Raw genomic sequence first — 16,063 nt, 5'->3', positions numbered from 1 at the left:
GCTGATTCGGCTTTGGAAGAATGCACAACATGTGTTGTGATAGAAAAGTCAGAAATTGATCAGATTGTTACTTTGTCTCATTCCGCCACCGTGTTGTATACCTTGTAAACAAACGTAGGTCCAAACACTGTTCTCAACGCGGCGAAATACAATTGAGGTTTATTTCTCAACATTACCGAAAGGCCGAGATGGTTTGATTGTTCCAGAATGTTTAGCACCTATTACATTCATTCGAAATAATGAAATATTGGAAAACGAATTATATTTTAGAAAAATATTTTAATGAATATGAAATACAGGTTCAAAAATACAAATGATATTTGTACAAAATATCACAGTTTATCACATTTCATATGATAAATATCAACAAGACATACACACATGCACACACATAATTCGCATGTAATTTATTATAAACCATTGCCAACGGTTAAACACGTATCCTCGTTGTATATACAAGATAAAAAAGGACTTTATTTCAGCACATAATGGAAATTGCTTGTTTAATGCTTCCTGTCTCTCCATATTCAACAGCCATATCTAGATCTGATAGTGTCAACAACATACAACAAAATATTGAGTAAATCATGCATGTATATATATATATATATATATATATATATATATATATATATATATATATATATATATATATATATATATATATATATGTATGTATGTATAGCTAAGTGACACTTTCCGTTGTGAAAACAAAAACAAAATATGCCAAAAATGTGATTGAACATAAAAACGTTGCGTGTTGTATAGGAATGATCTTTATCAAATATGAAATATATTGTCCAATACTTTGACAAGTTACAGAAACTGGTGATGTATTGAAAGAAATATTACACTCTAATTTATATATTCACTTAATTAGTTGACAGGTGAACAAAACAACAGTAATGCATTATTTCTGACGATAATATTTCAACTAACAGAATACATCGCAATGAAACACACCCAGCAGAGGGCGAATGAAAGCTTGTTTTCCACTCTATTTGGTGTATATTTGGAATTTTATGTCAGGATAATTTTTGTTATTACGTTGGGGTTTTTTTTCAGCTTTCTTTTCAAATTTAAATCAAAAGCAGTAAACGTTCATTTCGGTGATTACTTTTTAACATATCTCTGATCATGTTTTAGAAGCAAGATTATTTCCTCACTATACCTAATTATAAATATTCACTTCTAAAAATTCTAGGACGCTGTTCAGTTAAGCAAATAAAAAGAAGAATTGGAAGCGCTGGCAATATAAAATTAGCATCGGCTCCAGAAATTTTAGTGTCAGTCTCATTTCTGTAAAAGCAAACACTTTTGCTAACAAGTGGTTGATGGATAATACATTTTGAAATGACAATAACCCGAAACAATCCATCAGCAGTGATATAGATCTTTGCTGCTATATTTATTACAGATGCAACCTCGGATTCAACCTCATCAATCTGAATAGTAAGAAAACCTGTAACTTACAAAGGAGTGGATTTAAATTAGAGAAACATCATAATGAATACGTATACAAATTCCAAACAATAGCTGTGACAACATTACAGTGATTTAAGTTTGCCAGAGCTTTTATGGTAATAAGGCATTATGGGTAATGTCAAAATCAGACAAAAGAAACATTTGCACCTTAGCAATCTCGTGATGATTGAGTCCTCTGCAATAAGTGAAACACATACGAATACACATTTATAAATCCGATCTGGGATAAAATATTATTGATACACTTCAACATTTACGATTACATTTATATATGGTATTATTAATATTTGATAACGGGACTAGACTTTGCAAATTAAACTTCATGGTCGCATTCATTTAAAGGTAAAAAGTTCTGTTACAGTGGACAGAATGCTTTTGTAAAAGTACATATTCGTACCGTCTAATAATACTGAATACCATGGGCAATGATACAAGGTTGTCTAAGTTTTGGGGTGACTGGAATAATAACATAATATATCTTGAAGCTTGTTGGTGGCATAGAAATAAATTCATAATTCTAACAATGGCATTATATTACTATAAAAGACGGCAAATATGTTTCAAAACCCAGAAATTCATTGTTGTTTATAATTAGGTGTTTTGTTTAAAATGGCGTCAAATGACAATATAGGTGAATCATTAAAAACAGATGCCATTAATGGCAATGGGAAAGGGCAATATCTTTGGCAAGAATTCTGGTACTTTTGTCTACGGATAATCGCTATATTTGCAAGTGATTAGTATTGATAACATCATATGTCGATGACCGATAAATGTCGATTAATATCGGGTATTTTACATTTTCTCTTCATTGCACAAAAATATATATAAACGAACAATCAATCATCTTTAACTGTTTATAACAAACCTTGTCCATCCTTGAATTTGTCCACAGTCATGTCATGTACAGTAATGTATATATTAATCAGGCATATATAATCCACCCACCTCTCTAAATATAATCAGCATATATAATCCACCCGCCTGTCGAAATAAAATTAGTTTGACCTGAAACGATTTTCGATGTATAGTCATTGCAGGGGAATATGTCATGTCAACCAGTATCGAGTTTGGTTTTGGACATGGTTTTAGTCCTCATCGATCTCCGAATTCATACACCTATCACCTTTTCATGCCCGAGTAAATCAACGTTGCAATTATACTCAGCAATGAATGCATTGGTTGATAGGTTATATTTTGCATTACTTTTGTAAAATCGAGACGAGTAGATTACATTATAGAACGTTCTTCGTTACCTCAAAAGTTTTCGCTGCTTTCATTATGGCATTTTTTCTTAAAGAATACACCAAGGAGTCAAACATCAAATCCTCTATCTATGCTCAATACACAATTCTCCAACCCATTCTATACTCTGTCGTTTAACTTGTAAGGCATTGAAATGTTTTAGGGTGCTGCGGAGTACACAAATCAATACTTCCCTCAACCGCCAAAGAAATAACTTTAAAACCATTTAAGCTCTTCAGATAACAGAACTGTACTCATCTATTGAAGAAAAAAGAACAAATTATAAAAACACAGGCAAGAATGAGCGCATTATTAGAAATTCTTTTTGCAGCAAAGCTTGTATGTTCCTCCACTTTGCTGTCATTTTGGAAGCCATCAGTGTCTGTATGTTGATCTGATTGAATATACGTCCTGTCTGGACAATTGTCTGAAAAGAAAAGAAATTAAAAAATAAAAGATGGAATGTTTCGGTACTATCTGTCGCCATCAGCACACGCTGTCATAATACTGACTAAGAACGATCGAAAACATATGTGCCATTATCTAGGTTTTCGGCTTTTAACATTAAGATATCTACTTTGTACACGTTACGCTTGGAAAAAAAATGTATACACATACTATTTCACAGCATTTGGTTGTTTTCATGTGGTCTGCATGTTCTTTGAAACTTAAATACACTAGTGCCTGAATAAAAAATGAAAATCAGGCGTTCTATTGGATGTTAGTTTATAAATGAGAGTAAAGAGACTATATTTCTAAATCAGACGTCCCTCAACAATTATATTATACTAATTGCATTCAAACAACAATAGTTCTATTAAACCGACTGCATTTGAGGAATTATAAATCAGAGATATATAGTACAGTCATTGTAATTCAGACGCTTGGGCGAAAATACAATACTATGGTATGACTGAGCTCTTTTAGTTCTCCATGGTTCAAACATATGGGATACCATTTTCTGAACAAAATAAGGTTAGCATGTGGAGCCGACGGACATTTTATTTACTTATGAACGTGTTTAGAGAAGAGGTAATTATTGCATCCCTGGAATATATGATTTATTTGTATGGCAAGTCATCTAAAATGTCAGCAATACACTGAACAAATAAAGACACAGTTAAAAAAAAAACCAAGACAAATCAAACGAAAGCTTTATGTTATGGTTGTTAACATTTTTATCACCAACCATAAAAAGTTCATACCCGATTTATGGCCTTTTGCAAATCATCTAAAACGAGAGAGAGAGAGAGAGAGAGAGAGAGAGAGAGAGAGAGACTCGTTATAACCAACTGAATCGTCGTGTGAATGTGTTTGGGCAACAAGAAAAACAATATTTGGATGAAATGTATAATCAAACAATAAAAAAATATTTAGCACTGAGATTAAGACTCATAATGAAATGTTAATGGAAAGAGGTTGTAGATCTCACCTGGTGGTGTATGCAAAAGATAATTGAGGAACTTTTTCTTGACAATCCACCTGTCACCTTCACAATAGTTGTCCGCCTGGACTTCTAATCCGAAGTCTGTCTCTATAAATGTCTAAAACCAGGAGAAAAATGATAAAGCGCTGACTATGTGTGATTTCTTTAAATAGAAAATAACAAACAATATTGTCGAGGATCACAACCCACAATAAAAAAGGATATCGTGTTGTTTTGCAAAAAAACTTGCATGATGGGTAAACTGTGATCATTGTTTCCTGCATAAACTCATTCATTAGCGCAAAGACTTTACAAACAGGACTGATACTTATACTTGCCTAATCAAGGTAGGACATTATAAAAATGAATAACCAGCCTTACATAGTGACTATCTTCAGTTTTATTTTCATTTTCTTTATGACATTTAATGTAATGAACTGACGTACATACTGCAGGACGTTGAGCCATAACAGAGACCAACCAACCTGCTTTCCCCTTCAAAAAAAAACAACAAAAAAAACAAAACACCAACAACAACAACGATTTCATCATATTTGAAAACAGCATGTTTAAAAACACCAAATTAAATTTCCTTTCACGGATTATATCCAAGTATTAATACTGATGATGAAGTAGAAAGGCAAAACTATTTTCCCATATATGGAATATATCTATCTGAAGAGTAATTATAAAAAAATGTAAAAATCCTCCTCCCAACCACCCAATCAAAAAAACCTCCCAACCACCCAATCAAATAAGCCTATTTTGTGTCACCTTTAAAAGTAAACGGCCCAGAAACTTTCGTGAAAATAGACGCATGAACGAGGTAAAAATAATAAATCTAATATGTTCACAAAAAGTAGCACTTCGGGGATGAAAATTGCATTGTAAAATAAATTCCATTTATACGTAACTGAAATAAAATTCTCACTTTCTTTATTAGATTATTAGAAAAGAAGCACATGAGCGGACACTGAATGAAAACCAAGAAGGAAAAGAATTGTACTAAAACGCCAGTCATTCCTTTGATTCAGCCATTTTTCAGGTACAGGTAAAAAGTGCAGTTAATAGATCAAATTCATGATCTTTTCAACTTTATTTCCTACTATGTCACAAATAATGATGCAGTGACTATTCTTTGTTGCATTACAGGATGTTTGCAGACTCCCATAAGAAATACTATTTATAGATATAAGTAAATTCCGAGAATTAATATGTACATTAGGCTCAATAAATTTCATAGTAAATGGTTTCATTATCACGTCTTTGATGGCGGTCATAATTGGGGCCGTCACTGTAGGCTATGTTTTGAAGTCGATTGCATATTAGCTCTGTCACATTCAGCAGAGATTAGATACAATATTGGCATATCTATAACTAGCATCACGGAACTCAAATTCATTTGATAACTGGACGCTTTACATTACACAGAGATTTAAAAGTAGAAACACGTCTGGCACTGCAATACACTGTATACATTTTTCTCTTTTTTAACACTAATCACTGTGCTTCGTTGATGTTCTAGTTATTTCAGCAAGTATATTTTATTATTATTTTATGCACATGGCCCTGAAAATACTAGATTAATACTATCGGATTGCATTAGGCATATACTGATTGCTAGATTAGTTGGCTGGTTGGTTGATTGATTGGTTGGATGGATGGATGGATGGATGGATAGATAGATAGATAGATAGATAGATAGATAGATAGATAGATAGATAGATAGATAGATAGATACTTACTAGACACATGGAAGGATTATCCAGATGACCTGGTTGTTTTGTTATAAGGAACATTTTTTCCTCCAATCTCCAGTTCTGTAAGCACTGAAGTATGCTGACTGAAATGGACATTTTTTGTTAGTCATACATGTTTGTTCTCCCAGTCATTCTTGTCTTATCTCTATGTTCTTCCATAAAACATATTGAACATAATATCCCTATCAATAAATATAAAAAAAACTTTAATTTTATGTAACCATTCATCATTTGTCTTTCATGTTTTACATTTATCTTTTGTTTCATATGCATTTTACTGACTTTTAACAGCTTTATCTTGTTTATCTATTATCCTGAAGTCCTTTATGTTTACTTTTATTTAGAAGGCTTTATTTTCCAAATAGTTCTTGTTTGTTGTTGTCACAAGTCTTTACATTTACATTTCGAACTAGAAATTTTGATCAACATATAACCTGTATTGTGCTGATGTGCCATTTAACCCTAATTCATACACCCATATCTTGTGCTAAAATATGATGGCATACCTAGTATAAAAATCTTCAGAACTTGTTTTAACTCATTTGACTGCTTCGTGCAAATATATAACTTCAAGAACATACGTTTCCCTAATTAATTTTTCAGGCAATTTCTCGAGATTACAGTCAAATATGAATAAGCGGATAAGAAATAGCCTACAGGCAGCAGAAACAAAAGGAAAAAGTGACAAGACAGCATACCGGACTTTGTCATCGTTGCACAAGTTGTCTCAATAACGATTTCGTCATCATTTGAGCATCCGATGTCGACTTTTCCGGAACAGTCTGATGCCTTGTCCGTGTATTTATAGATTCCCTTTTGACTCGCGGCACAAGGAACAGAGTCATTCTTATCAGCTTTAAAATGAGGGAAGAAATGAATTAATATTAGCTATGGATTTTAAAGCAAACATTAGTAATGTTATTTATGTTTAAATATTATCACAGCTTTTATTAAACAAAAACAAACGTATAATTTAGTTAAAAAGAAACAGAAATACTTATGTTTCATATTCTATGTTTATATCGAAAAATGTACGTTCCTAGTTTTTTAATGAAAAGGAGAAGTAATGTCGTAGAAATGGAGATATGAAGTCAGGAGTAATTATACCTAATTATTTCTTTTAGAAGAAAAAAAAACATAACATCCTTTTACATGATTTTTGATCTCAGTATTTCTATATAGTCTCCATGTAACAGTTACTGTATTGTCCTGCAATTATGAACAAAGATGCTAGGTTAGGAGACCGTTTAATGATTTTGAACGTAAGGAAACGCAGGGTATATATGCTGATTTCAGGTTAATACTTTATCATACTTGTAAAACATTTATCAAGACGGAAATACATTGACATGCACTTATTTTTTAAAATGCTTTCTATAAAGCAGGAAGCCATTTTATCGTCCATTAAACATCCATGGCATGAGGGAAATTAGATGTGGGTGTCCAAATGGTGAGTGATAGTCAATCAAAACAATATGTTTCAATACTTACGTATTAGTATGTATTTTGTAGATCGTTCATAATCACAGCTTGATTCTGTGTTATTTGTTGAGTCACCTAGAATCAAAGGAAAGATTTATTTAGTGCAATGTACAAGAAAACAGGAAAGATGGCTGGCGCTTTGGGTTTCGACTGATAAAATGGATAGTCATTGACCTATGGCAGCATTATTTATTTCATACTGTAAGAAAATTGTTCGAGTTTACGTACTATGGAATATCGAGAATTTAAATTCTTAGACAATAAGATTCACCTTTTCAGATAAAATTCGATTATGGTTATTGGATTTTTAAAAACTTATTTTGAAGCATACATCCGTGACAAGTAAACATTTATGCATATCTATATTATACAAAGTTCTTTACTTTCGTTATGGATTAATAGCAAAATACTATAAAAAAAATATACTATTAAATATTTAAACAACATACCCATGTAAAGTTCTATCACATTTTCGTCTCTTTTAATCACGCGCAGGCACTGGTATCCGGAATCGCTGCAGAAAGTCATATATTTAATTATTGCCACTGAATATATGCATTTCAAAATATCAAAGAATTTGAAGAGAATTCAGTGTAAATTCTGGCGAAGATATGATCTTTTGAACTATATTTACCATCCATATGTTGAGGAATTTCAGTTATCCTAGCTAATTAATTCTTAGTCACGATTTAGTTGCTACAGTAGGTGTATATATGGGATATGTTTATGTTTGTCTTCTCTTTCAATTTTTGGAATTATATTAAAGGAAATAATAATAATAATAATAATAATAATAATAATAATAATAATAATAATAATAATAACTAATGATTGTTATCATTTTCAATGTTCATCAAGTAAATAAATTTAATGGCAAAATGTGTCTTATTTTATCAAAACTTTTTCAGTGGTTGTATATACTGTATCATTATGAATATGTATCAGTTTACTAATTGAAACAGTTAATGATTCCATTCAATTATTTTCCATTTGATGCCGCTGAAATTTGAAATACAGACTTTATGCTAAACATTTCAAATGTGTGATGGTTTATAAAGTGATAAAGCTTTTTTAAATTGTATAATTATTAAAAATGTTTTAACAAGCTTACCAAGAATCGTTAGTGTAATAGGTGAAGAAATCTGTGACGAAGTCAACGACAGATTGTCCGACCGAATGAATGCATCGAAGCACGAGTTTAGATACCGACACTTCAGGACCATCACTGTACACGAAGGTTCCGTGTGGCTGAATGTCCTTGAACCGAAGCACCTGGAGCCCCGCATCCACCTCCAGTCGGATCCTCCCGCTTAGGTCACGCCACTTGTTCTGATTGGCCAAATAACGTGGAAATGTGCACGTGGACCGTGGTCGACTTACTGCGGAAAATTAATGTTAATATAGGTTTAAGCATAAATTCAGATGTGTGTCATTATATGAGACAGGTTTTGGGACTTGCGTGGCGTTGGCCCAGAAGAAAAAAGCTTGATGTTTTGGAAGCTACGAATATGTGATGATGGTAACCCGTATGTACATACGTACGTACGTACGTGTGTGCATGTATGCATGTATGTATGTATGTATGTATGTATGTATGTATGTATGTATGTATGTATGTGTGTGTGTGTGTGTATGTATGTATGTATGTATGTATGTATGTATGTATGTATGTATGTATGTATGTATATGACAGCATTTTACGGCACCTAATGACAACAATGGCTATAATAGTCCCAAATAAAGGTAAAGTCAATAAAATGTAGAATGCCATTTAACACATTAACCCCTGGTGACGAGTTTACGTGTCACGAGGTAGTAGCATACTGCTGAGCTCTGTAGCGTCAATGTCATGTATGAAACACTAAATTGGGTGGTATTATAGAAAGGTAGACAGATGTAGCTCTACAATGATACCAAATAATCTGGAAGTTCTAGTTGCACTACAAAATACAGAGGGAAAAACCTCATTTTTCCTCATTTTTGGACCCGATTTTTTTCCCACCCAAAATTCACCCGTGGTCGGAATCCGATTTTGTGTCCGGATTTTAGATTTTTTGGTCTCAGATCTAAGACAGACCGGCATGAACTGCAAACAGACAGATGAACCTTTGCAGAGAGTAGGATAAGATGGGCATTTGGAATAAAAAGTGGTCTCGATACGAAAATAATAGGTCCGTTAAGCACCAAAAAAAAAAGAACTCCATCTTTTACCCTTCTGCTCATGCGTGAGCCAAATAGCCAATTAAAAACGATGTTTCTAACACAACTAGGCATTATGTTATTGGAAAATCACATGGAAGTTGCTTTCTTAGGATTATTTCAGAAATAGCTTTCAAAATGTGTTTCCTACTCGAATTTCAGGCGAAAACGACAAAAACCTCCAGGGGTTAATGTGTTAAAACTTAACAATCACGAGCACAGGATGTGGATTAAGCCCCACATTTTGACCTTGTCTCCCATAGGCATGCGAAAAATGACGCGCTAAGAGATACGAAAGTTGAAGAAGCAGGAGAAAACCATATATGTAAACTTAAATTTAAAGGCAGTCCTGAATACTTATACCCTACAATCGGAGATCTTACTTCGTTAGGGATTTCATGCGCACACGATTTGACGCACATTCATTCACTGGATTAGGAGATGCAGCTGTTAGTTAATACCAAAATCTGATCTCAGTGGAAACAGCTAAATGACTTTTTGAAAACAGTCCGATATGCACGCGCGAGCTTATGACGTCACAAGAGGAACATGTGCGTTTTGGTTTGCTACATTGTTTAAATGAATCACAAAAATAAGTGCAAACCTTTAGCTCAGCAATATTAGTCGAATACTAAATAAAGAATTAATCGTCATTACGTCAGTTATTTATCTGGACTGTCCCAAATAATTTCAAAACTCTTGTATATACATTTACATCTGTGTTTAGGTGTCATTCATAGCACACAAAGCCATCTAACATTGAGTGGAATATTGTAACAGAAAATTGAAGCACGGCAATTAACAGCGGAAATCTGAACATGGAAACGAGGGTTTGGCTTTTTACTGCGAGTTTAGGCTCTATGTAAGGCTTTCTTGGTACAGGTTGGTGCATCACATCTGTCTTCTTGATGCTAATCGTGAGACCGAAATTTCACAAGCTGAAGAGAAATGGTCAATACTGAGTTGCCTGTCAGACTTAGATTTTGCATTCAGGGAACAGTCATCTGCATATACGAGATCACAAACAGTCACTTCCTGTGACGTCGTCTTCGCCTGTAGTCTTGTCAAATTGAACGGCGTGCCATCATTACAAAATGGCCTGATCAAGACACTCACGTACGTACCTAAGTCAAACCAGCCAATGCTGCCATGGTCATCTTCGAGGTCCAATTCCTTCCCATAACGTGATCAGAAAACAATCTATACAAACTTGATACTCGACAACGGTAGAACAAAAGTGATTTGCAATGTGGCGTCATAGAGACTCAAGTCACGGAATCACAGGAAACTACTGAAATCGTACATGGCCGGAGTGGGGGGGGAAATTTTTTGTCATTGATATTTAAACTTAAATATCACTTTAACAGTTTCCCCCATCATTTTCAGATTTTCCAAAACTCGTCATAATTCTACTTCCAAATAAGCTGAAGGAGCAATCAATAGTTCCACATGAACTATAACAAGACAGGTTTTAACAGTATTCGGCTATGTTTTCACCGTATTCACTTGAAACATATCCGAAAAAATACGGTAATAAACAACATGATTGGAACCATTCTGAAGTGATTTCAGGCATTTCAATGTAACAGGACAACACCGTGGTTTTATGTTAATACTAGGATAGTTGTTACGCTATATTCGTGCATTCTAGGCCGTTCAGGAGATGATCTATGTTAGTTTTATGTTGTTTTTATGTGACACCCCTCGTGTGAACTGAAAGCTGTTTACAGCCCATCTGTATTATATTTGCGATATGCTGTTTAATAAATTCCAGCAGAGCCTTTATCATGCTGGCTGACAATTACTGGCAAACAAAAGATCATGTTGCTTGGTTTTGATCAATCAAACACATTAAAATACAGTCTATTATCAAATAGATTTTAGTTGCGATAGAATTACGTCATTATGCAAAGTTTAAAGCCCTCTGTTTATGTATTTCCTGGAACAATACTACCGTCCATCACTTTTACGGTAAAAGCTTTTTCTAAAATGATGATTATACTGTGTCTTGTTGCAATGTCTTTAATCGACAAAATAAAGTTGTAGATTAATAAGGTTGTGGAAATGTGTAAAACATTTTTCTGGATGAACAAGAGCCAGTGGTGGCTGAGTAGTTAACGTGACACACCCGCAACCTGACTAACGGGTTTGAATCCTACCAGTCTATGTTGCGTGAGCCAATGCCGAGGGTGTCTGGGCAAGACAATATTACTCCACTTTCCTCGTCATGATACAACAATTATTGTGTTAATCTGCCATTAAACACTAATCAGTACATTCCAGACGGATACCGGTTATTGCTAATTCACAATAGGTGAAGAAGACAACCCCCAAAATTAGGCTTTTAAGGACTAATCCCAGACATTTTCACCTGAGACGCACACCCTGAATACCAATGATCTGGTTCTGATTACTAATCGTGGGCTATTTGAAACTGATTACTAATCGTGGGCTATTTGAAACTGATTACTAGTCGTGGGCTATTTGAAACTGATTACTAGTCGTGGGCTATTTGAAACTGATTACTAATCGTGGGCTATTTGAAACTGATTACTAGTCGTGGGCTATTTCAAACTGATTACTAGTCTTGGGCTATTTCAAACTGATTACTAGTCTTGGGCTATTTCAAACTGATGCATCTCTAGTTTGTTAAAAAAAAAGCTATTAATTTATCTGCAGATTTAACTGTGAACAGAGTAGACTTTGATACACGTGAAGACTATGAGGTAGAAGATCTGAATCTACGATATTCGCGGTTGTGTGCATTCCAAACAAAAAGGACAGCATTTTCAAAATAATGCCTGAGTACAAACCCTTCGTCCACAATCAAATAATTTATTTTTTTCTCAAGAGTACACATTCCCAAATTCCTATCCTCCTGTGGAATAATGAAACGCTCCTTTTAACAACATGTTGGAGGACACGTTTCTGTATGTATCATAACCAATGGGTGATTACACTTTATGATACTGAAAAGGTAGTGTGTGTGTTTGTATGTATGTGTGTGTGATTTGGATTTTAATGTATCTTTAACAATTTTTCAGTTATATCGCTACGATGCCTGCAGTATGGCGGTTTATAGCGATGTATAGCACTGGGGCATCATGCCGCAGAGATGTAGCATGATGTCCCACCCATTCACATTATCCTGACACCAGGCAAACCAGTCCTAACACTGACCTCTTGAATGCTGAGCGCCAAGCGAGGCAGCTGTTGGTAACATTTTTTTTTTTTATAAATCTTTGCTATGACTCGGCCGGGAATTCAAACCCGCAACCTCCCGCATCCGAGGCGGACGCTCTAAGGTAGATACTGTTCACAGCTAGAGTTGATATAGTAAGGAATCAAGTATAACGAGCATGATATCATAACCTGACAAACTGAAACGTCATTTTCACTTCTTATATATATATATATATATATATATATATATATATATATATATATATATATATATATATATATATATATATATATACACACACACACACATACATATATGAAAGCGAATCAGTAACGAGTATTTAGACTCAATCTTGACATTGGACTAAAATACCTCTTGTAAGGGACATAGAAACAGCTCCGAGGGTGGTGCTCTGCAACCCCTGACAAGTCGCGTCTGCCGACATGGACATCTCCCCATTCCTGCCATAAAAGCTGTGCATCTGAAAGTACAATATGTGTACCTGACTTGTACTGTAGTGCAAATAATGACTGATACTGTTATCCAAGAACCAATCAAGCAATTAATTACTGGTGATATTTCATAACATATCAAAACTACTAATTATCTTGCAAAGGACCTTACAAGAAATTTAGAAAACATTATGATCAAGAAGACAAGAAGATAAATTGTGAAACAAAATTAAATATTGTTTACTTATCTGTGTCAGTATTTTGTGCCTAGTATATGTGGAAGTATGATTATGGGGAGTTTAACGCCATTTTTCATCCCATTACATGTTCTACGGGCGGCCAATATATTTGGTGGACGAAGAAGCCGCAAAGACTCTTGGAAGAATCAAGAATCCACCGGAACTAATGGCAAGCTTTCTCACGTACCTACTTTGGCCGAGCCGAGACTCTGACTCACGCAGACAAAATGTGAAGTGTTTGAGCGATCTGTAAAGGCGAGCGCCTCAGACCAATCGGCCAATATGGGCCCCACTGTTTAAAAGTAAAGCATTATGTCTAGCATTGGCAAAACTATTATTGAATGAACTGACTGGTGGTAATCTAAATCGGTAATCATCCGCATTTCTATTTTGTCGATTATTAGAGCCTGGCTCAGAAACAAGAACATATTGTAGAATTTCTTTTTCCTGTTTTTGTATGTTTTTCATTTGCTCGAGGTCAAACTAGGATTTTTTTTTCATCTCTGAATAGAGATGTGGCTTGTGCTAAATAAAGACCAGTGCCACTATCAGAATGTTGGAATGTAAATGTGGTACGGACTTGGCTGATCCCGACATACCGGTAATGCTACTCTAAGTCAATGTTTCTGGTCAAGTAAACTGATGAACTTACATACACTACAGAACTTACAAAGCATCGGTAGCGGTATTCGTCCTGTGTCATCCACGGTTCCGTAAACACGCCATAAAGAAACTTTTCCCCGCTTTCCCATGTCGCCACACACTTGAAATCCAGAACTAGAAGAAAGTTGAGAGTCGTGCAACATAACAATAAAATGCGGCTACCAATGGATTCTCATTTTCTATAAAATCATATATGTAAGTTGTCAGTCAAGTACAAACCTACCAAACTCTTTCTCTCTCTCTCTCTCTCTCTCTCTCTCTCTCTCTCTCTCTCTCTCTCTCTCTCTCTATATATATATATATATATATATATATATATATATATATATATATATATATATATATATAATTTCTCAGCTACAGAATTTTTTTGGATCATGACGAGACGCAGAACTTTGAGTCATGGTCCGAATTTTTCTGATGTTGGCAACAATACATGATCGAGCAATAGTGATGGAATTATTGTATATCAATTTTCAAGTCATTTAATACATAGGTAACTGAACAAAGAATTCCTTAACATTTCTCTCTTTTTAATATTAACGTCATCTTAAATCATAAACCGAATTATTGTTTGATACGCTGATATGCGCATGAATAGAACAGTTATTTCAATGAAGCGTGTGAAACATAAAAATGTCACTCATCTTCACAACGATCACTGTTAATTACATGAATGGAGGAAGGCATTATACTCATATATGTTTTCTGCAGTTATTACGCAGCTGTCAAAGTCTGCATCACGAAGATTTCACCAGCTGAATGACTTGAAAGTTTATGATACAAGCGAGGCTGAGAGCGGTTGAACTGTTTATGGCGGGAGATTGTGAGAAACCCTTATTTGGACATGCCGTGGAAATGAGACAATTCTTTTGACAGTTATTGAGACAATTCTTTTGACAGTTATTGAGACAATTCTTTTGACAGTTATTGAGACAATTCTTTTGACAATTATTTACAGCAGGATCGAACATCTTGTTGGAACTTGATGATACAGATTTGCTACAAAGAATGCTACTCATTTCCTATTTGATGCCAACTAACGATACAGCATAGCTGTTCAAGTTTGTTTAGTTGTAAGCAGGAAAATGTAGTTCTAACCACTTTTGAGAATATGGTGATACTGAATCAAAAGACGCGTCTCTTTTTCCTACTTCCAGGAAGTCAGTGTAAAATTATGTCTGTTTCTTGAGCAAAACTTTGATAGGTATATAATTTTTTAAAAAATCAATAAGTAAGATGGGTACATAAAATCACAGCTGCTATAGACTGATAAAATGATTTGTAAATCAACATCTGAATATGAACTCCTTCAAACCTTTTACATATATCTTTTATAAATTAATCTCGCATCGACCCAATAATTAATAAAGTGTTCAAGAACCGCGAGAGCTTCCACTTTCGCTAAGTTCTGTGGAGCATTAGAACTTAAGGAGATGAAACGGAATCGAACTGGAATACAGATAAAACAAGATGCTTAACCTGCATCCGTGACCGGAATCAGGATGTGCTTGAAAAAAGAATTTGAATGATACGTTTGCTCAAATGGAACATCCGTTCGTAGAGCATATTTTCACAGATGAAATGGCCTGTATTATTCATCCATCAAAGCAACAAAAGCGAATTGTCGTTAATGGTAAAGATGACATTTGGAAAAGTTTTTGAAAATAAGTTATTCAACATTTTAGCTTGACTAAAAGCATATGTTTTTTGCGATTAGGGATTGCACGTATCGATCAAACACAACGTGCGACACGTGCACCTCACCTTTTCATTGTACTGACTTAAAATCAATATTTTGTTTTCTTAACAAATCAAAACAAGAAAAGTTTTTATTAAAACTGAAGCATTGCAAGAAAATTAGATATTTAAAGCACGAACAAATAATCTTGACATTTATCTAGCTATATTTCTAATGTTTCATAAAT

At 34.3% G+C, this 16,063-nt stretch overlaps 1 protein-coding gene across 1 annotated transcript in view; it reads right to left on the bottom strand.

The window, feature by feature from the left end:
• Positions 1-259: 259 nt before the first annotated feature.
• The window catches only part of LOC149773120 (uncharacterized), a 62,527-nt gene continuing 46,723 nt past the window's right edge, over positions 260-16,063 (bottom strand). The window contains exons 6-14 of the mRNA XM_089946785.1: positions 14,143-14,249; positions 13,154-13,262; positions 8,510-8,777; positions 7,848-7,912; positions 7,408-7,473; positions 6,615-6,770; positions 5,902-5,999; positions 4,163-4,274; positions 260-3,157 (exon numbers count right to left, since the gene is read on the bottom strand). Coding sequence (XP_089802911.1) covers positions 2,985-3,157; positions 4,163-4,274; positions 5,902-5,999; positions 6,615-6,770; positions 7,408-7,473; positions 7,848-7,912; positions 8,510-8,777; positions 13,154-13,262; positions 14,143-14,249 — 1,154 coding nt within the window. The 3' untranslated portion in view covers positions 260-2,984. The remainder of the gene's footprint in view (positions 3,158-4,162; positions 4,275-5,901; positions 6,000-6,614; positions 6,771-7,407; positions 7,474-7,847; positions 7,913-8,509; positions 8,778-13,153; positions 13,263-14,142; positions 14,250-16,063) is intronic.

Source organism: Sinohyriopsis cumingii, unplaced genomic scaffold (genome assembly GCF_028554795.1).
Source record: "Sinohyriopsis cumingii isolate HCF-2022 unplaced genomic scaffold, ASM2855479v2 utg000881l, whole genome shotgun sequence".
NCBI lineage: Eukaryota > Metazoa > Mollusca > Bivalvia > Unionida > Unionidae > Sinohyriopsis > Sinohyriopsis cumingii.
The sequence above is the reverse complement of the archived record's forward strand: the minus strand, read 5'-3'. Positions and strand labels throughout refer to the sequence as shown.